General features: G+C 38.0%; 2 protein-coding genes across 5 annotated transcripts; one reads left to right on the forward strand and one right to left on the reverse strand.

Annotated features, from left to right (window-relative positions):
• Positions 1 to 681: 681 nt before the first annotated feature.
• On the forward strand, positions 682 to 4,799 carry JAC1 (J-domain protein required for chloroplast accumulation response 1). 4 transcript variants are annotated; one of them, XR_007176523.2, is made up of 11 exons: positions 682 to 1,210; positions 1,548 to 2,107; positions 2,191 to 2,412; positions 2,495 to 2,820; positions 2,897 to 2,999; positions 3,161 to 3,228; positions 3,327 to 3,389; positions 3,474 to 3,551; positions 3,621 to 3,797; positions 3,872 to 3,994; positions 4,275 to 4,799. XR_007176523.2 is itself a non-coding variant. In XM_048124838.2 (10 exons), exons 1-10 carry the CDS (start codon positions 882 to 884, stop codon positions 3,914 to 3,916), a joined length of 1,971 nt encoding a protein of 656 aa, XP_047980795.1. In that variant the 5' UTR covers positions 682 to 881; the 3' UTR covers positions 3,917 to 4,216. The 4 variants fall into 4 exon arrangements, 1 of the variants encoding a protein (XP_047980795.1); XR_007176524.2 differs by having other exon boundaries at positions 4,283 to 4,799; XR_007176525.2 differs by having other exon boundaries at positions 4,291 to 4,799.
• Positions 4,800 to 4,873: 74 nt separating this feature from the next.
• On the reverse strand, positions 4,874 to 8,357 carry LOC125220886 (uncharacterized). Its single transcript, XM_089062770.1, has 8 exons — positions 8,078 to 8,357; positions 7,732 to 7,820; positions 7,447 to 7,510; positions 7,096 to 7,173; positions 6,286 to 6,362; positions 6,130 to 6,196; positions 5,938 to 6,045; positions 4,874 to 5,172 (listed from the first exon to the last, which is right to left on the reverse strand). Exons 1-8 carry the CDS (start codon positions 8,147 to 8,149, stop codon positions 5,143 to 5,145), a joined length of 585 nt encoding a protein of 194 aa, XP_088918896.1. The 5' UTR covers positions 8,150 to 8,357; the 3' UTR covers positions 4,874 to 5,142.
• Between the last annotated feature and the right edge of the window lie 13,616 nt (positions 8,358 to 21,973).

The raw sequence follows: 21,973 nt of genomic DNA on the forward strand, positions 1-21,973 counted from the left end.
TTGCCTTAGATGCTTCGTTTACTATTTTGGAATTAACATCTCAAAATTTGCTAACCCTATTGGTTATTTGGTTAATTGATTAACCGACTCGATTAATTGGGTCGGTTAATTGAAACCGAAACAAGAAGAATATCGTTTGAACCGGATCGCATACCGAATTGAAGACACGTATGAGTAAACTACTCCTACTAGAAAGTAGAAACTATATACTATGACGATAAATACATTAATTATTTACCCATGTCGATGTCGTTACAATGAGAGAGATGATATATATAGATACAAAAACGGACCCTATCCACAAACTGCATAAGTAGCGTCCTCTAAGAAAGATTAGTAACAGTAATTCTTCATTTATTTTTTTAATTATAGTGACCGAAAATCTCATCTTATTAATTGAACAAGAAAGATTATCCTGTGAATTTAGTTATAGAGGACCATCCACTTATTTTGGTTACCACGACAACTCACTTTCAGTTTCAAGAATGTCAAGAGTACTTGTAAAAAGAGACAACTCTGATCTGTAAAATGTCGAATCACATAATGAAATTGAAAAGTCCTTCACTTATAAGTGGTTCTCATCATTCAACCAATCAAAAATCATCACAAAATCCCCCTTAATTATGTATGTCACACAAAATTATTAATCAACAACTCCAGCAGAAATTATTCGAAACCACAATGATGGTTGATATTATTATTTTGTGGCATTTTGCCAAAAACAAATCTCTCTTATTTCCTTTCTTATCTTCATTTCCATTCAAACCAAATCTTCTTCACACCAAACCTGTGGCCTCTGTTTCTCAGTAAACATTCTTCCTATTCTCACTCTAAAACAGCTCGTGCATGCTGATTTTCCCGCCAAATTGGAAGTGTAGAAAATGGACAAGTTGATGATGCGGAGAGAGTTTGGGAGTCCGGAGACGGATGATATGGACTTCAAGGACGTGTTCGGGGGCCCACCGCGGCGATTCTCGATGCAGGAGGTGAGAGAGAGGCACAGCTTTGGGGAGCCGTCGTCGTCGGCTTGGGAGAAGCCGGTGTTCGGAGAGGAGAAGAGGCGGCAGAGGGGGCCCGATTTCTTCGACGACATATTCAAAGGCTCCCCGAGGAGGAGTGATCGTGATGGGTCGAGCCCGGCTTCGAGGATCATGAGCCCTTTCTCACCTAAACCCGACGCTTTAGCCTCTTCTCTCCCTGCCCACCTCAGGTTTTTTCTTAATTCCTCGCGTTTCATATTAATCGAGACGTTTCTTTTTGGTACGGTATTTAAGCAAATGAAGTTTAGTTAGTTAAATGGACAAAGAATAAATATGAGAAATGATAAAGTAGGATAAATTAAAAAGAGTTTACTTTTATTAAATGGTTTATTTAGCTCGGAATATCCCAAAAAGGAAAACAGTAGGTAGTTTAAAGGGTCAATACAATTTGTCAAATTGTTTCATTTTTAGTCATGAGAATTTGTTGTTAGTCAGTGCTATATTTTGATGCACATTCTTGATAAGAAAGATGGATGGATCTTGATTGAGTGTGTCACAATATTCCAGTTTGCCTCCAAAGATGGATTTGCCAACCTTTGGATCCCAGAATCATGGGCAAAACAAGGTGGATGGAGGTGGTAATGGACTCAGCTCATGGAGTCCTTTCTCTAGATTCTCAAATGAGGCAAGTGGGAGACTTGGTGACTTGATGAGAGACGAAGCTGAGCCCGCGAGTCCCCCCCAAAGGCCACTGTCCGATGATGAAGCTGAGGGTTCCCCGTTGTCTGATCAAGATCCGAAAACCGTTGACAGCATTGGCAATCAGTTTCACTTCTCTATCTACAAATGGGCAGGCAGAGGAGCTCCAGTGCTGATGCCTCTTGTCCTTCGGAATAACTTGAGATCAAAAGACAGTGTCAAATGCGAAGTCTCTGCTGCTGCAGAGCCCGAGCCCAAATCCGAACCCTTGAGATCAGAACGTGCACATGATATCAAGAGCAGAAGAGAGAAGAAACAACATGCTTTTGAAGCGTTTTATGAGCCGAAATTAAACACAAGTGTAAAGGAGGAACAGCTGAAATCAGTTGATCAAGTTGAAAAAAAAGTCCATGTGAAGATAAGTGAAGGTCTCAACTCTTTTCAAATGAATGTTTCATCAGCACGGATTGATTGATCTAGTTTATGTTTGTAACTCGATTTTCGTTTCCAGAAGTTAAGGATGAGAAAGCAAGAGCTGAGCCAGTTGCTGCAGAGCCCGAGCCCTTGAGATCAGAACACGCGCATAATGTCAAGGGCAGACGAGAGAAGAAACAAGAGCGAGATCATGTGGTTGAAGCGTTTTATGAGCCGAAATCAAACACAAGTGTAAAGGAAGAACAGCTGAAATCAGTTGATCAAGTTGAAAAGAAAGTCCATGTGAAGATGAGTGAAGGTCTCAACTCTCTTCATATGAATGTTTCATCAGCATGGATTGATTGATCTGTTTTATGTTTGTAACTCAACTTTCATTGCAGAAATTAAGGATGAGAAAGCTAGAGCTCAGCTGGTTGATGGTGGCAGCAAGAAAGCGAAGGAAAAGGGGGGGAACGGAGTGGACTCGAACAATGCAAAAGCTGAGAAAACTACAAAGTTGGGACCAGCAGCTGAAGTGAAAAGTGGTGCAGTCAAGGGAAAGGTGAAGGATTTTGTTCAGATCTTCAACCAGGATGCTGTTTTAAGACCTGAAGCTGATGCTCGAGGGAGTCGGAGATGGGGAAATGTAGGGAGTGAGGCGAGTTCGAATCAAGCAAAAGTTCAAGAAAAAGTAGATGTGGATAAGAAACCAGATGCTCCTTTCAAGGTACTTGCTTCAATCCAGTTTTTTAGTAGAAAAGATTACATTTTCTTCATGGATGCTCTGATCCTTGTTGTGATAGGAGGCTGAAAATTTAGGGAGAAATGAAGCGCAACAGTTCTCTCCACGGAGAATTTCACGTAGTGCTCGTTCTTCGAGTAGACTACGAAAATCATTTTCAGCAGGTCAGTTACTCCTCGATCATTTTCAGACTACTAATGGAAGATCAGAATCACAAATCAACCATAAATTCTTTGATCTGTTTTATCTGTTTCTGTTTTCTTTTCAAGTTTTGTGGATTTACACATATAAAAGCGTCTTGTTTTACAACTTCCTATCTCTCTAGGGTCGCTTCGCGAGGATTTAAGGATGCCACGAGAGAAACTAGACGATCCTTTGGAAGACACGTTTGAGGTACACGACATATTTGTTACTTTGTAATGGTCACTGAATGGATAACATGAAAATTTTGTTGTATAGTTTTGATCCTACGTCATTGCATGGTTCAACAGGTACAGGAATTACCAGATGACAACGAAGCTGATGCACCGGACGAAAGCTCTGAGGAAACCAAAGTAAGTAATGCACTCAACATTCATACGAATCAAGACATATTCTTTCAAAAAAATGGAATGTTAAGGCTCCCAACATGTATGCAGGCTATAGATGCCAAGATTCGGCAGTGGTCAGTCGGAAAGAAAGGAAACATCCGCTCTCTGCTCTCGACTCTGCAATACGTAATCTCCAATCTTCGTCAAGTGATTTAACTTGAAAAATATTTATGTGCTAAGATGGAGTTCTTGTAGGTTCTGTGGGCTGAGAGTGGATGGAAGCCGGTTCCCCTAGTGGATCTGATCGAGTCGACTTCTGTAAAGAGGGCGTATCAGAAAGCTCTACTCCGGCTGCATCCGGATAAGCTGCAGCAGAAAGGAGCTGCTTTTCAACACAAGTACATTGCAGAAAAGGTTTTCGACATTCTTCAGGTATTTTCAGACAAGGTTTAGTGATGTATTGAAATTAAAAATTATGTGTAATTTTGTTTTGATTGTTAATGTAGGAAGCATGGGACCATTTCAACACTTGCTCATCCTTAGGTTTATAGTGAGTCAAGATCAAGAACACAGAGAAATGAGCAGTCAGTTTCAAGAGATGTAAATATCTTTTTAACAGAGAAAAAGAGGTATACATTAAACATTGGATCTTACAGAGCAGCAATGTCACACTTCCCATTTTTATTTTTGTCCATTGAAAATATTTTGTCATTTTACTTTGATTTTTAGAAATGGTTGTAGTTAGATAAAGATTAAGAAGATTTCTTGAAAATTGTATGGATGTTGCAATGTATATATATAATATATATATTTTCATGCCATTTATAATAAAAAAAAATGCTTATATTTCATGGTTTGTTGTTTCAATGCTGGTTTTGGGAAACAAAGTCATAGCTAATTTTGGCCTAGTTGACTAGGCATTCAGGTGGTGTCGGGGTATCGACTGACCCCACCCTCAGGCCGCGGATACGAAGGTCGCAAAATTCCAATAGATTCAGTTTTAAAGTTGCGTTGATTCCATGATGACTTTCGTTCTTCATCCTGTCCATTGTCAGCGATGGTTGCTGCATTGCTTTACTTAGTGATGTTGGTGACGGTCGTTGTATTTTCCACTATATATATTAACGGTCGCCAGAGCGATTGGAACCAGCAAAATTTGGAGCACCAGCCGCGACAATATGCGAAAATAATCAGAGACAAATCTGGATGCGTCGCTCTTCACTTCATCGAAGAAGCAGGATTTCAAGGAGACGTATAGTTGCAGATCATTGCCGCTTGGTCGAAACTGAAGGCTTGGTTACTCATATCTATAGAAACTGGTATTGTGCTGTTATCTGTTGAACTTGTATTGCTTTCTTGGAGATCCCCTGCTGCTATGTAGAAATCCTTGATTTGATGGCTATCAAAGTTATGCGAAACTGGATTTTTTTGTTATGGTGTGTAACATTTGATCATATGATAGTATGATACTATGTGACTAAATTACTTGACAGCTTCAAGGCAAGAAATTTACAGAACACAGAAATACTGAAAGTTTAGGAATTCTCAACACGATTTGTGTAGCTGTCTTGTAATTCATTCCAAGTAAAGCATTGTCTTGAAACATAAAACAATCATATTGTAAAGTCGATGGTAATGAAAATCCCTCGGCACCTTCACAGGTAACATAGTCAACTTAGCCAATCATCTCAACATTCACCAATCTTATAAGCGAATTTCTCTAGATGCTCGCAAATATGTCAACATACCAAAGCCATTGCTCCAATTTTCCCTTCTGTTAACCCAATCTTGCTTCTCGTTGCAGTACCTAAAATGTAGCAAAAGATTGATTTCTTAAGCGCTACCAGTTAAACTAAAAATAATTTCCAAAATGAATGGAGAAAAGAAATGAAGCACATGTTAGAACGACATTTGTTTCTATTAAAGACAAGAAAAGGTAATGATCGATGACATAGACAACCGTGCAACCGATGTTTAGAAAAGATTTTGAACAAGCATCAATCGGGATACTACTTGTTTTTTGGACTTCACAGATACGAATGACTTTCTTATTTAGCTTATAGCCATTGCTCCACTCTTCTTTATCAGCAAATGTAACTTTATCCCTCAAAGAACAAGGAAAAAAAAGCATATGCTCACTATCAGAACAGATCCTATACCTTTGTTTCTTCAGGGACTATAAAAAGCATATTCTCTTTCTATAAAATTACTAACAGTTGGACTTGGATTTCATTCTATAGAAGAACTCAAGTACACTAATTGAAGTCTTCACACACTTAATTTGTTATATTCAGGGTCCCTGCTTAGATAGCCTTCCACATTAATTTCAATTCCACAAAGTTTTCATTGTTAGGGATGCAAGAAAGCATTACAAATTTACAATCATCAGTCCCAAAGGATGAACCTAGTCACAATATGCACAGAGCGAACATGTGTCTTAATTGGGTTGCTACCTTCAAGTCTTACTGTTAAGTATTGTCAAATCATAAATTCATGATGATAAACACCCATTAAATCAAGCGATATACAGCAGTAAAGAGATGTACTATTCACATGTTTGTTTAGGTGTTACCTCTTCAGCAAATTTAATCAAAATAGTTGTCCTGGGTCGGTGATGCCCATCCACAGGCACAAAATGAGCTGTTACAACAGCCGGAAAACCGGCATTATCCAAGACCCCCTTCAAAATGGTAAAAATCACTTAAATAACCCACTAGCATAAATTAAATATAATTTGAAAAGCTTTGTCCAATGCAGTATGTACCCTCACAATTCCAGCAACAAATGCTCCGCAGTTGAAGGCACCCATATCTTTGGGAATTGAAATAAATCTACCATACAACTTCCCAAGTCAGCAAGATATTGCAGGGAGTAAAGGAAATCTTGCATGATATAATGAAAACTAGCATAATAGAATAACCTGTTGACAAGAAGCTCCTTCTCACTGATCATGTACTCATCCTCATGCTCGGTACCTTTCTCAAGAGAGTCAGCAACCTGGTGTTGATACAATGTTAAAATCAAAGCAACTATTTGTGTTGGTTAGGGCCAAAATACTAAACTACGTTGCCCTACTCATTTGATGTAGCACCCTGGCCCTATGAGAAGCCCATTGTGCCATCATATCACAGCTGGGCCCTGCCCCCATAGGTCATGGGAGTTACATACAAGGATCAAAAGACCAAACTAAATTGCATTACTCTACATTTACGAAAAGGGAAAACAATGTCCCAGTAATTAACATGTTTGTATGGTTCAAGAGTGACACTTCACCCATCTTATACATGAAATGCTGAACCAACTTTATGCCAATGCTCATCAACAATCAACCATGTCAAAATGTTGTAGACTTGTAGTTAAGGAAGTTTAATTTTTCACGAGTCATTTAATGTAATCCATTTTAAGATAGAATTTTCTTAAAGATCCCTGTGTTAAAATCATTGTTTTTGGATACAAACTAGATATTCCCAAGAATACGACTAGCATTCATGTTAAATTGTAGTCAAACTCAAAGATGCCATATCCTTTTTCCAGTGGATATTTTGGAACCCTACTAAGGGATAAGAATAATATCTCTGACAAAAGTGTTACCAATGCAAAGGCTACTCCCATATTCCTCATCAATGATCTACCATGAGCCATGCCAATAAATATAAAAAGTATACTCATGGAAGAGTATGAGACCAAAAACAAAACATAAGACTAATAGTAAGAATGGTGTTGTCTCAACCTTTCCAAACAACACTTTCCATACTGTGCTGTGTATGAAAGACAGAATACCCAATAGCCGTGTCTCCCTCCTGTTACCCTAGAGCATTGGAAAAAAGTAAAACAATTAATACATTTGACAGATAAAAAAAATCTTATACTCTCATTTTTTTGACGAGTTAAAACTGGTTTGCAATATATGAGATGATGAAGCGCAAAAGAAATTTAAGAATTTTGTTTATCCTGGTCATCTCTAGTGAAGAACTTTAGCACATGAAAATCAAGAGATAAAGCAATGTGAGCAATAACGGGTATGCAGAAGTTGCATGTGCTTCTTGGAAGAGTATAAACATGCTTGCATGAAATTTCCAACCTTCTCCCTATGACAAAGCAATTCCAGAACCCTGGCTCCAACAGCATAGCCGGCATCCTCTAACCTGATCCAGATAGAGAAAACTAATCAAGTTTTCCATCAAATCTGGATTTGAAAGAAAAGATTTTAGCAAAGATGTTTAGTGACAATACATACTAAATTTTAAATCCTCTAAAGATTTTTAATCCATTGACATCAAAACAATAAGCAGTAGATATATTATGGTCCATAGCAATGATCATCATATTGGAGGTTAACTGAAAAAAATTGATCAACAACTACTACCTTCTTTCTAACTCTGCTATGTTGTCAACTTGAATCTGATTGTACTGAACGAGCTCCGAAAACAGGAAGGCGAACGCACTCAAACTGACCTGCAGCAAATCCTCATTCAGTTTACTCGTCGAGTCAATCGTGACCTCAGTTCTAATTCAATGAGGACTAATCCTGCCTCCCCCAATTTAACACAGCAGATTTAATAAATAGACCGTCTTCACAAAATATTCAGCCAATAGACATGAATACGTCACTCCAATCAACTACCACTATGATCGATGACCTTTATCTCAATTTCAAGAAATAGATCAAATTTATAAGCTTTACGGTGATGGCCAGTAAGGAATAGGATTACCTCTTGTTTCCCTTTACCAATGGGTCTATCTAGCACGTTTGCATATTGCTTCGCTTTGCCAACCCCTATCATTTCTCCTTCCAACTATTATGCAATTTCGCAGTAATTGATGTGTATTCGAATCATAGGAGCTAGCAATCGCCGATTTGCTCAGTGTCGACTGAGAGTTTGCGTTTCAGGCTTGCAGCAGTTGCACGACTGGCTTTAGACGACAGCGTTTCGATCTCACTTTTTTCTTTATTTTAACCGTGTAGAATATATGGGTTTGGACTTTGGCACGGATCCAGCAAATCCATCGGTTGGAACATGTGAGATTTATGGCTATTCATCAATCTATAATATATACTGGAGTAGTTGATTAACTAATTGTAAAAGTAAATAACAATACTTGAGGAAATTACATGACAGAGTTGTGATCAATGTCGAACCAATTTTAAAGACCGAACTAGAAATCAAATCTGGGCCATTGGATCTAGTTTTTTTGATGAGATGAGCTGCTTTGAAAAAAATTTCGGCTTCATTACAAGCCCATTTTACTTCATTATATAGGTTTATTACTTCATTCTGTACTTCAAATGCTTCTACACATACTTCATTCCAATAATTTATTATATTATTCCATGCGTTTAGTAAACCATATTAGCACCATGGCGGTGGTGATAGATATCGTAGAGAGAAAGAACGGCACGCGACGGCGAAACCACATTTACGTACTAGAATGAAGTAAAAACCTACTAGAATGAAGTAAAAACCTACTAGAATGAAGTAATATATTCTGGACGAAGTTAAATCTTCGTAACATGTTAGTATGACTTATTTACCTTCAGATGAATTAAAATAGACTCGTGATGAAGGCGAAAATAATTTATAAATTTTTGTATCTTATCCATAAAAAACTAGATCTAAAAGCTCTAATTTGGTAGGGTTCGATGGTTCGATCTTTAAGAGTGGATTTGTGGATAATGGGACTCTTACATGACATATGCAAAATATTTAACAAAAGTTTCAATTTAATACAAAATATTTTAAGTTAATATAAATTATACAAAATATTTTACTAATATTTTAAGTTTATACATTCCGTTACATTTTTTTAATACCGTTTTGTCTATATATTATCTTATTACATCTATTTCTATGTTATAAAAGCATAATCTTCAACGATAAAACTAGTATCAAAGAAGTAGGAAAAACAAAATTAATAAGCCTAAATCTTCGAGCTTGAATTTGGCGGATCCAATTGGATCCAATTAAATACAAGGGGTACAATTATATCCCCAAAATTGTAAGTAGCCTAGTAATAAAATGCTCAGTTTCGTAGTGCTAGACCCGAATTAGATTTCATTATATATAATAATTTATTATTTGTCTTTTCATTTGTTTTAGTTTTGTTACGTATGAATGTATTATAGGCGGTAATCATTTTCTAACTAATATTATTTGTCTTTTCATTAAATGGGGAAGAATCAGTGCTAGGTCTAGACATTTTAGATTGGGAGTGCGATAAAATTTTCACTATTGAAAATAAATATTATTATTTTTATTTTATACTATATTATTATTTTTATTTTATACTATAGAATTTATTTTAGTAGTTCAGAAAAAGTTTCTAACAATATGTATCATATTTAATATAAATAATCAAATATGATTGTAACTAAAATATATATATAAATAGTCCATAGCATAAATATTCTCCATTAGCAATCTCATTCTGCAGGCGCATTTGTAATTTATAATTTATTTTACGCCCATCCTATCTCTTCTCAACATCTTAGATTTCTCCAGCAGATCCATGAAAACAGGCTCGTCATCAACAAACAAGGCCTCCTCCTCGTTCGAATTATATGTTGCAAGATCGATCTCATGAATTTGGCACCACCTCGAGATCATGCTACCGATGGAATGATTTGTTGAAAACGTGTTAATATAAGAGGCTTTTGGCCTTTCATGTGGCTAAGTCCTTTGGTCTTTCATGTTCTTATAACCTCCTTTTGGTTTATGATGTCCCTTAATGCTAAGACCTTTGAGGTGGCCTCCCCTATCCTATAAATAGGTAGAGTTTGGAAGAGGGAAAATACACCACAACAAGCATTCTCACTTCTCTCTCTAGCTATCTACATCATACTGTAGTGTGCATTTTAAGAGCATTGCATAGCTCAATTCTCGGAACTCCATCAAGTTCGCCGATGCCTAGCGGGTTTGAGGTGCTTCTACACGCTAGGAGGAAGTCGTTTTATCTTTGGGGGCAATACGTCATTCCATGAGCACTAGCCGAGGCGTAATTTGTCTTGCGGAAAGAGGGCTTCCCTCGACTCGACTTATTGTTGGTTTGTTTTATTATTTCCGTTGTAATTTCAATTCCAGTTATTGTTGTTTTTCCTTTCGATTGTAATAGTTAGAGTACCGCTTATACACGACTTGAGAATTTTATCCCATTATTTCTAATAATCGCAAGACAAAGTAATTGGAGTTGGAGGAAACATGAGCTTCAAAGCTGGAGGAAACATGAGCTTCAAAGCTGGAATGAAGCAACGAATAGTCGCAATGTTGATGCGCAATGAATTGGTTAATTCCTTGAGATCTATTATCTTGAGAATTGTGTTTATCGTTTGTCATTTGACAAGCAAGACCAATTTAGACTTGGTAGTAATAATTAGGATGCATGTGGTGTTGAATATACCAATGCACATATGGTTCAATATAATTGTGTACTTATTGTTGGAGACAATATTGTGCAAATTATTTGAACATGTTGTTATAAACAACGAAGATCACGAGGTGGTCGCAATGGTCTCCAACGTGGACCATGGTAATAATCCAAATGAATGGTTTGTTGATACGGGTGCCACATGTCATGTGTGCTCCAAGAGAAGCGTTTTTTCTACTTACAAATCTGTTGGAGGTAGAAAAGTACGCATGAGAAAATCAAGCCTCTTCTGAGGTAGTTGGTGTGGGTAATGTGTTCCTAAAACTAGGATCTGGAAAGGTTCTTACCCTTAAGGATGTGCTGCATATCCCAAACATCCGAAATAATTTGGTGTCAGGCTCACTTCTAGTAAATCATGGATTTTCACTAGAATTTGAGTGTGAATGGGCTTTTTGAGCTGAATGTTACGGTCATTCACCGTGGAAAAGGAATATGCAATAAGGAAAATGACACATCCTCTTATTTGCTTGAGAGCTCTGATTTATGGCATAATAGATTTTGAGAGCTCTGATTTATAGCATAATAGATTGGGACATGTAAATCTAAATGCTATAAAAAGATTAGTAAATCTTAATTTACTAAAAGTTGATAAGTTTAACTCACAAGAAAGATGTGAAGTGTGTGTTGAAGCCAAAATGGCTAAGCTGCCGTTCCATTCGTAGATCGGAGCACAAAACTTCTTGAGTTGATCCATACAAACGTATGTGGTTTGAAATTTGTGCAAACAAGAGGTGGAAAAAATATATTTCATCACGTTTATAGATGATTGCACAAGATATTGTTACTTTTATTTATTAAGAAGTAAAGATGAGGCAATTGAAGCGTTTAAAGACTTCAAAAATGAAGCCGAAAATCAACTTAATTGTCGAATTAAGTGTGTTCGAAGTGATAGAGGTGGTGAATATGTGGTGTCGTTTGCAGAATTATGTCATGCAAGTGGTATAATTCACCAAACCACGGCTCCATATTCTCCTCAATCGAATGGTGTTACTGAACGCAAAAATCGAACACTGAAAGAGATGATGAATGCTCTGTTGATTAATTCAGGTTTACCCCAGAACATGTGGGGGGAGGCTGTGTTAACGGCAAATTATATCCTGAATAAGATTCCACTAAAAAGTAGGGATGTGACTCCCTATGAGTTGTGGAAAGGCAAGAAACCTTCGTACTCATACCTCAAAGTGTGGGGGTGCTTAGCGAAGGTAGAAGTGTCACCTTCGAAGCAAGTTGCAATAGGCCCTAAAACAGTTGATTGCATCTTCATTGGCCATGCACTTAATAGTAGTGCATATCGTTTCCTAGTCCATAAGTCAGTTGTGTCTGGCGTGGCTGAAGGAACAACGATTGAGTCAAGGAATGCTATATTCTTTGAGAATGTTTACCCTTGCAAGAGGCAGGAGGATCGTTCTAGTGAAAGAATGATGGATGAATCCACTAGTTCCAATCCTCTAAAAAGGACGAGGTCAAGTCCTGAGGATGTAGAACCAAGACATTTGGATGTTAAAGAGTTAAAGTTGCTAAGACATTTGGTCCCGACTTCATAACTTTTATGTTGGATGACGAACCAAAGTCGATGGTGGAAGCGTTGTCTGGCCTAGATGCACCATTCTGGCAAGAAGCAATCAATAGTGAAATTGAATTAATTATGAGAAATAACATATGAGTGTTAGTAGACTTGCCAGAAGTCTGTAAGACCTTAGGGTGCAAGTGGATCCTATGAAGGAAATATAAAACTGATGGTACTATTGAAAAGTACAAGGCTCGTCTAGTTGTGAAAGACTTTAAGCATCAAGAAGAATATGCAAGGAAGTACCTGGCCAAGAAAGGAAGGTATGCAAGCTAGTGAGGTCTCTATATGGATTAAAACAAGCGCCTTTGCAATGGCACTTGAAGTTTGACAATGTGATGTTGTCAAATGGGTTCACTATCAACGAGTGTGATAAGCAGTGTTTTAAAAACCGGATTGGACCGGCCGGTCGGACCGGTCCGGCCGCGAACCAGTGTTCCTTTCGGTCCGATTCGTCATATAAAACTGCTGTAAGGTTGGGCCGTTTTGAACCGGATAAACCGGCCGATTGGACCGGAAACCGGTTAAACCAGCTCACAGAAATTTTTTTCCTTTTTTCCTGATCTGAATAACTTTGCTTGGGTTTATTCACCTAATTCCTCGTTTTTCACTCACCTCAGGTGACTTCTCTCTTTGAAATTTGGCACCGGCAATGGTTATTTTGATTAAACATGGAGAGAAAATGATAGAGGTGAAATTGAAAAGAAGAGAGAAAAAGAATGTCGCAGAAAGAAGGGTAAAATTGAAAAGAGATTGAGATAGAAAGTAATGGAGATAGGCTGCGAAATACAAAAACAGAGAGAAATTGATAGAAGACTGGAGAGCTGTAACTAGACATTGTGTAATTTAAAAGAGAGCGAGAGAAATGTGAGATTTCCAAAGAGAGAGAGCAAGGAAACGATTAAGTTTTCTAAGAGAGGAATTGATTTTGAAATATTAGAGAGAGAAGATGTGACTTTTGAGACATCGAAGAATGGAAAATATCAGACTATAGAGGTCTAGCATGCTGGCTAGATGGCAATTTATGATTATTTTATTGTTAAAAGTTTTTCTTTAATTTTTTTCTTATTAGGCATACATTTTCAGTTATTACAAAAGTTTATTTAAGTATATATTCCTATATGGGTATCCATATAATTGTGCGATGAATTACTTTTTAATATAAAAAGAATACATATATATTTTTATATATTTGCTGCAGTATTACAGTCCGACCAATGGTTCGACCGGTCAGACCAGTTGAACCGTGAACCAGTAGCTTTGCCGGTTCGCTCGCCGGTCCGGTTTTTAAAACATTGGTGATAAGTGTGTATACATTAAGAACACAAATAATGTGTTCGTTATTGTGTGTCTTTATGTGGATGATATGTTGATTATGGGCAGCAATAGTGTCATTATCAACGAGACCAAAAATATGTTGAATAAAAATTTCGACATGAAAGACATGGGTCTAGCTGATGTGATTCTCGGAATTAAGATTAAAAGGAATCATGAGGGAACTGCACTGACACAATCTCATTACATTGAGAAAGTGCTTAAAAAGTTTCACTCCTTTGACTGTGAGCCAATAAAGAATCCATTGGAACCCAACGTGCATTTGAGTAAGCACACGGGTGAGCCTGTAGCTCAAGAAGAATATGCAAGGATCATAGGGAGTTTGATGTTTATCACAAATTGCACCCGACTAGATCTTGCATGTACGGTGAATAAGCTGAGCCGATTTACGAGCAACCCAAGCAAGGAACATTGGAAAGCTCTTCGTAGGGTTTTGAGATACTTGAAGTATACTATTAACTTTGAGCTGCAGTACACAAACTATCCCCAAGTACTTGAAGGGTACTGTGATGCAAATTGGATCTCTGATTCAAAAGACTCGTTTTCGACGAGTGGATATGTGTTCACTGTGGGGGGTGGAGCTGTTTCGTGGAAGTTAATGAAACAGACGTGTATAGCTCGATCCACCATGGAATCTGAGTTTATCGCTTTAAACAAAGTAGGAGAAGAAGCTGAGTGGCTTAGAAACTTCCTAGAAGATATTCCATGTTGGAAGAAGCCAGTGCCGGCAATAGTGATACACTGTGATAGCCAAGCGGCTATAGGGAGAGCACATAGTGGCTTATACAATGGTAAGTCTTGACACATTCGTCGACGACACAATACCGTGAGGCAGTTGATCACAAGTGGAGTTATCACAGTTGACTATGTGAGGTCAATGGATAACTTAGCGGATCCGTTAACGAAGAGTTTAAACCGTGATCAAATGCATAAATTGCTAAAAGGAATGGGACTGAAAACCACATTTTAAAAGATGATTATAGTCGTAACCCAACTATACGATTGGAGATCCCATGGGCTTGGTTCAGTGGGAAAACAAAACTATATGACTCTAGTTGTAACACTCGGAAGATTTTTTAATCTTCGCCCATTCTTTAGAAAGCATTGAGTATTGTAACCTGCATGTGGTAAGAGGCTAAGTTTTGACTTTTAATGATTCTTAGAAACCTCGAGGAGGTGGGTATTGCAAGATACCTGGAAAAGAATCATCTATGTAAGTGAAGAAGTGTGGGCCGCTTCAACATATGAATCACTTATGAATCCAAAGTGGTGTTCCATGGCCAGTAAAGGACACAAACGTGAGAACTGATGAGTTTGTAAATAGTATTGTGTCAATATTATTGTCTCGGTATACACCAAGGAGGAATGGTTCAAGGCATCACGTCCACCAGGCCGCCGGTATGCCCGATAGTGTTGACTGTGGAAAGTTCAAAGCCCCAAGCTACTATTCTAAATGCAATATTGTTTCTCGAGAATTGAGTGAAGAGTCTGCATGCATGCAAACACGTCTTATGTTGGTTTGAGCTGTCAGTGCTCTAACCAATGTGGGGGATTGTTGAAAACGTGTTAATATAAGAGGCTTTTAGCCTTTCATGTGGCTAAGTCCTTTGGCCTTTCATGTTCTTGTAACCTCCTTTTGGTTTATGATGTCCCTTAATGCTAAGACCTTTGAGGTGGCCTCCCCTATCCTATAAATAGGTGGAGTTTGGAAGAGGGAAAATACACCACAACAAGCATTCTCACTTCTCTCTCTAGCTATCTACATCATACTGTAGTGTGCATTTTAGGAGCATAGCATAGCGATTCTCAGAACTCCATCAAGTTCGCCGATGCCTAGCAGGTTTGAGGTGCTTCTACACGCTAGGAGGAAGTTGTTTTATCTTTGGGGGCAATACGTCATTCCGTGAGCACTAGCCGGGGCGTAATTTGTCTTGCGGAAAGAGGGCTTCCCTCGACTCGACTTATTGTTGGTTTGTTTTATTATTTCCGTTGTAATTTCAATTCCAGTTATTGTTGTTTTTCCTTTCGATTGTAATAGTTAGAGTACCGCTTGTACACGGCTTGAGAATTTTATCCCATTATTTCTAACATGATTTGATGGTATCAAGAAGGTTGAGTTGACGAACAAGGCTTCCTCCTCATTCGAATTATATGTTGCAAGATCGATCTCATGAATTTGGCACCACCTTCAGATCATGCTACTGATGGAATGATTTGGTGGTATCAAGAAGGTTAAGTAGTAGAATCTCAATTTTAGGACATATTTACAGAATCAATCAAGTTTTGTATATTTGCACAATCATGTGTCTGCAACATTTGAGTGATCATTTCCAATTTTATTTCTCCATGGCATCTACACCTCGAAATCTCAAAAAAAAAATTTATCATTCTAGATAATAAAACTAACGGAGTTAAAACAAATGTAACGTGATGTATAAACTTAAAACATTAGTTAAACATTTTGTATGATACTCCCTTCGTTCAACAATAGGAGTCCCGTTTTTCCATTTTTGTACGTCCGGGAATAGGAGTCCCGGTTCTACTTACTTAAAGTCGGGATTGCTCTCACGGTGCGCAGAGAAGGATATAAATAGGTTCCCTTGGTCCAGCAAATCCACTAGATCACGCGGTCTAGGAACTCGTTGGTCGTAGGAAATCCTGGTCGTCGGACACACAGAGCACTCTTTCAAAAACCCTCAACCACTTTACTAAACCTAGTATAGGGAAGTAGGGATCGATCCCACAGAGATGGATGCGTAATAATCGTGTTCAAGGATTTGGAGTTGTTTTTTGGGGTTGGCTGCTGCCACGCATTTTTCTTGGGTTGAGGGAAAAAAAAAACTTGACTTGGGAATTTTAAAATGGCTACGCTAACAACTAGACCTAGGCGAAGCAACGAAGAAAACTATGCAAGGAAAATTAACCGCACAATCACTAGATCTAAAAAAAAAAGAAAACTCTAATTACCTAGACTCGGGAAACAAACTGACTGTGGGGACCAAGTCTGCTCATTTCACTTCATTCCTTCGCTAGATTGTTTCCTTCAGCATTCCCTCGATCTAGCGATTCTATCACAGCCCTGACTTAGGAAACGTGTTAGACCCAGCAAAATGTAACGCTTTTCACCATATAACCGATGCATGAAATTAGCCTTATCAAACTGCTCACACTTAAACCATATTTGTCCTCAAGTATAAAGACAAGAAGGAAAAGAAAAAGAATAAGGCGAATTTCAAGCAAGGTTATCCCTGACCGACTCCTAGACCTAGACACAATTAAAAACTTAAAAAGTTTAAAAAAAATATACAAGCACATAAACACATATGCATGAGCTAGCTTTAACTTTTAGACAACCGTCCCCACAAGATTAAGGTCAATTCAATAGGTTGCACTCCTCCAAATAGGCCATTTCCCTTCCTCTACCTAGCCAATCTGTCAGCTTGTCAAGATAGCCTTTTACTTACCCAATTGTTGGATTCACTCGATCACTCATTCCTCACCAGGGATGTTAGGATCGATTCTCTCTTAAAGTTAATGCTACACCACTGAAGCGTCGGGTTATGAGAGTTCCTCCTTTTCCTGAGTCAGGCTATTTCTGTTCCTACCCTTTAGGCAACTTCCCCCTGGACTTCGTCCAGCTTATTCCTCCTTATATATATATTTTTTTTATCTTCTCCTCCTTTTATATATATATATATATATATATATATTTTTTTTTTCTCTTTTTCTTTTTCTCTCTGGACTTCGTCCAGCTTATTCCTCCATTTCTTCTCTCTTCTGGACTTCGTCCAGCTTATACCTTCATAACCCAATTTCCCATTTTTCTCCTTCACAGCTCTTCTCCCTAATCATTCAGTGGTGGCCCTTAAACATGTGTTAGCTCGAAGTTATTTAAGGCTTATAACTCACTATTATAGTAGGGCTTCACAACTAAGTAAGTAGAGACATCCTCCATCGTTCTCGCTTTAACTAGGCTTATTACAAGAAAAAGCTTCTAAGTTGAAATGCCTCCTATTTTCAATTACTTTCACTAAGGGGATCATGCCGTATTATATTCACTGGCTCATGCGACAAAACTTAGACCTACAGACTGTTAACATGCAGACAAAATAATGCATTGACTCCTCTTCCCCTCCCACTTCACTCAAGCTTGTCCCCAAGCCATCGTCATGAAGGGGGAAATAGAGAGATCAATGCAAAACAACAAAACAGGTTATAAAAACATAAACTTCTCACACTTAGACCAAGCCTTGGGCTAAGTGGGAGAAAAGCACAATAAAACAGAAAATACAAACTTCTCGCACTTAGACCACACAGTGGGCTAAGTGGGAGAAGACACAAATAATTATAAAATACACATAGGTAACAGAAATAAAAAAAGACTAAAAGCATGAAAATTAAAAGTTATTTGGTCATGGGATGGTGATTCACTTCTGGGGCTGGCTCCCTCGAGAGCCAGACTGGGGTGGAATTCCGGGTCAGGTCATTCTTACTTTCTTCTTTGCTGGCTGCTCCAGCTCTTCCTCCTCCTGTGCTGATTGTTCGAGTACTGGCTTCCTCACTATAGACTTTGATTTAGATGGGGCTGGAACTTGTTTAGGAACGGGCGGGGAGATCAACTGCTTGAGCGATTGCTGCGGTTGTCTGACGGAGGGACTGCTTTGAATGGGCTGCTTGACTTCACTGCTGGACCCAGGAGTTGCCTTCGACTGGGTCAAGGGGAGCGTCTGCTGCAGCCACTTTAACATTTTCATCGAAAGCTCCACTGCTTTCGTCATTCGCTCATTTTGTTTGGCGCCCTTCACCGCCAAATCTGCAATGTTGCCCCTCAGGGTCTTCACTTCCTCCCGATTCCCGTTCAATTCCTTTCTGATCCCACCAAGTTCCTTTATCATTTCCCTCCTCATTAACTGCATCTCCTTCTTCACATCATGGACTTCCTTACGTAGCTCTTCAACCTCTTCACTTGGCATGGCTTCCTCGGCTTCCTCAGGCTCTGCTTTCACCTTATCTCCCAACGAGTAGAAGAGAGTCTTGGTGCCATGAGTCTGCAGCAACCCCTTGTTGAAAAAATAATCAACACTGAACACTTCCGGGGGTTCACACTGCTGGGGTTTGGTGCCCCTTGCACAGCGGAAGACTTGTAAAAAATAAATAAATCAGATAAGGATCTATTTGACCGATTATGCGATTAATCAATTCACATGTTAAATAGATAATTGCATGCTAGAACGCAAATAATTCATGCTTAGAAAATATAAATCCTAAACATGAATACTACGGTTTAGAGTTACCGATTTGATTCTCCAAAGAATCGTCGATTGCTCGCGCCTTCTCCACGTGATGATCTTCAATACTAGACCACGGATCTTCTGACTGGTTCTCGAACTGTATCTCGATATCAGGGTGGGCTGATCTTATCAAAATACTAGGACTCGAATAAAAGGAAGACAGAAATTCCTCACGGAGGAGAGCTGAAGAATTTTCGAGCTCCTCTACTAATTAGAGAGGGGGACGAAAATTTCCTCTACTAATAATTGTGTTTCTGTCTTTCCTTTATTCTCCTATTTATATTAAGTTCATATTGGGCCCAGTCAGGGATCTATGGAAGGTTTTGGATATGGGCTCCTCCATTTAGCTTTTTACTAATTAAATTGAACCCCAATTTAATATAAGCTTTTAATTGGAATATTACGAGCAGCCACTACAGAAGTAATATTGCACTCCCCATCCAAATCCAAAATTACAAGTAATCCGGGTTTCCGTTATTTATATTATTTATTTCCCGCGCTTAAGATATAAATGTCCATTAATTAATTAATGTCTGCTATGGACTTAATTAATTAACATCTTATTAATTCCAAGAGTGGACTTAGCAAGAAACACTTATTTATTATTCATAGAGCGATAAAACTCCAACTGGCCAGTTTTCTGAATAATAAAACCTTGTTCGAGCTCCTCTTGAGGACATTATCAAACGAGACTCACCTCGAGCACGATTCAACATAATAGCAATCCTACCACCGCTAGATATTAATCACCACTACCCAATACATCAGGATTATTGGGTTGCGAAAAACCCGCACCATTTGATAAGTCAAAGTAGTGCATAATCAAATACCGTATGCTCAATGCTAACGTATGTAGATTAAGAAATAGTTATTTATCAAGACCTAGTCTTTCAGTAGATAGCATAAAGACACGTCTTGCTGTTAGATCCATTCAGTGTTATACCACACCAACGTCATCTTATTTCAGAAAGGCTTAGAAATAATCGGACTGACATTGCAACCTTTCATAATAGGTAGTCTAAGTCTATCTGGGTTGTGAAATTCTTCTTTTCCTTTTGCAAAGCATTGCATAGAACCGACTGTGTTACCTTAAAGTGGACGACGCCCACAACCAGTCTACTAAGCAAAAGACTTAGACTTTGTTTGCTTCTTATACATTTAAATGTTTATAAAACATCTTATAAATGCACAAGCAAACATAATGTAATAATATACTGATTCTATTCGTGCGAAACTGCTCGAATAATACTGAATCGGGTTAAAAGTGGATTATAGAGTTTTACGTATACAAGCAAGATTCTATTCGAGCGAAACTTGCTCGAAACGTGCTTTTCAGTATACCAAACCTAACAATCTCCCACTTATACTCAAAACATGCTTTCGAGTATACCCTCTGCCAAAAACTCTCCCACTTATACACAAAGCATGTCTTAGTACTAGATATATCGAACCACCATTCATTTCACATCATGTTTGAACATGTTGCCACAAATGCATTTTATGTGAAAAGTCTGCTTGGTTGTTCTCTGATCATATCTTTTCCACCATAATGTCTTTGCTGCGTACTTGATCTTTAATTAATTTCATCTCTCTATGTGATTGCTTAGCTTTATTAGCTCGTGTGTCCCTTGAGTTAGCCTTCACTAGAGTCATACTCCAAATGTAATACTCATAGGCATACTCAAACTTACGATTAAAGCTATTAGGAAGATACTCCTAAGGTAAACACATATTCAGATGATGACTTACTCGATCACTGATTAGTCATAAAACTAAGTCAGTGTAACCCCAGGGACATTACATGAATGACTGGTAAACTAGAATATAGCAATTAGTCTTTCTCAAGCACTATGGTATACTCTTTACCTCAATCAAAGTCCTTTGCCATGGTTAATATGATATACACTTTTCATGCATAAGCACAACTAATATCAAACTTAGTACACATTATAGCATACATGAGACAACTATCTCCAAAACTAGTCTCATAACCCTTGATCTCACCAAGCGTCAAACGACACTTCACTAGAGACATGACAATTCCATCTTGAAAGGTATTGACATTTTCATGGAATTTCTAATGCTAAAATGTTCCAAGCAATGTGTAGATATAGGATTCCTAAGAGAATCTCAACATTCTTTCTAGCAATCTTAAAAGGACTTAGATGCTAAGAATGTAATTAGTTTCTCTTAAATCCTTTATCTTAAACTGGGCAGACAACCAGTTTCCTACGCCAGATGCCAATCTTAGTTGTTTGCAACTTTTGTAGATTTCATCATCGTAGAGTACCAATAATACCATATGTAATGCACTTTCAACTTCCTTGTGCTTATAGCACTGATAAGGACACAAGTCAAATTCCAAATATTTGACAATTTGATTAAACACATATACTCTGATTTAGATGCTTGCCTAAGACCATGAAAGTCTATATAAGCTTCCAATCATGCGTTTCTTGCCCTTAATTACATATCCATTAGAATGTTCTGGTAGATGCTTTCCTCAAGACTTCTACTTATAGAAGGCTGTCTTGACAATCATAATACATACATTCTAATTTATGTAAGTTCTAATAGACAATATGATCGATTAAATCCTGGCACAACGATAGCGAGAAGATGATTCTCTTTGAGCATAACTCATTGTCATTGTCTAGCCATTTGAGATCCACATTTACACTTGCAAAGATACTTGCTCCCACTAACTGACACAGTCTGTAGGTAGTATTACAAGTCTTGTAAAATATGTTGTCTATCATAGATTGTAATATGGAATCTATCACCTTTTTAAAGATGATTATCCAAATTAACCAATACTACATTGTAGTTAAAGGGATTATGTTCAAGTTAATCTAAGACTGAGTCTTACGACACTCTTAGACCCATGAACTTGTTGTGTTCCAGCGGAACGCTCCCACTACGACATGGTTCTTACAATCTTAGGTACTGAAGTTGATTTTATTAGTGCAAAAGTTTCTAATGGTATGACTTTT

Source organism: Salvia hispanica, chromosome 1, assembly GCF_029641045.1.
Source record: "Salvia hispanica isolate PSC_SH4W2 chromosome 1, Shi_PSC_v1, whole genome shotgun sequence".
NCBI lineage: Eukaryota > Viridiplantae > Streptophyta > Magnoliopsida > Lamiales > Lamiaceae > Salvia > Salvia hispanica.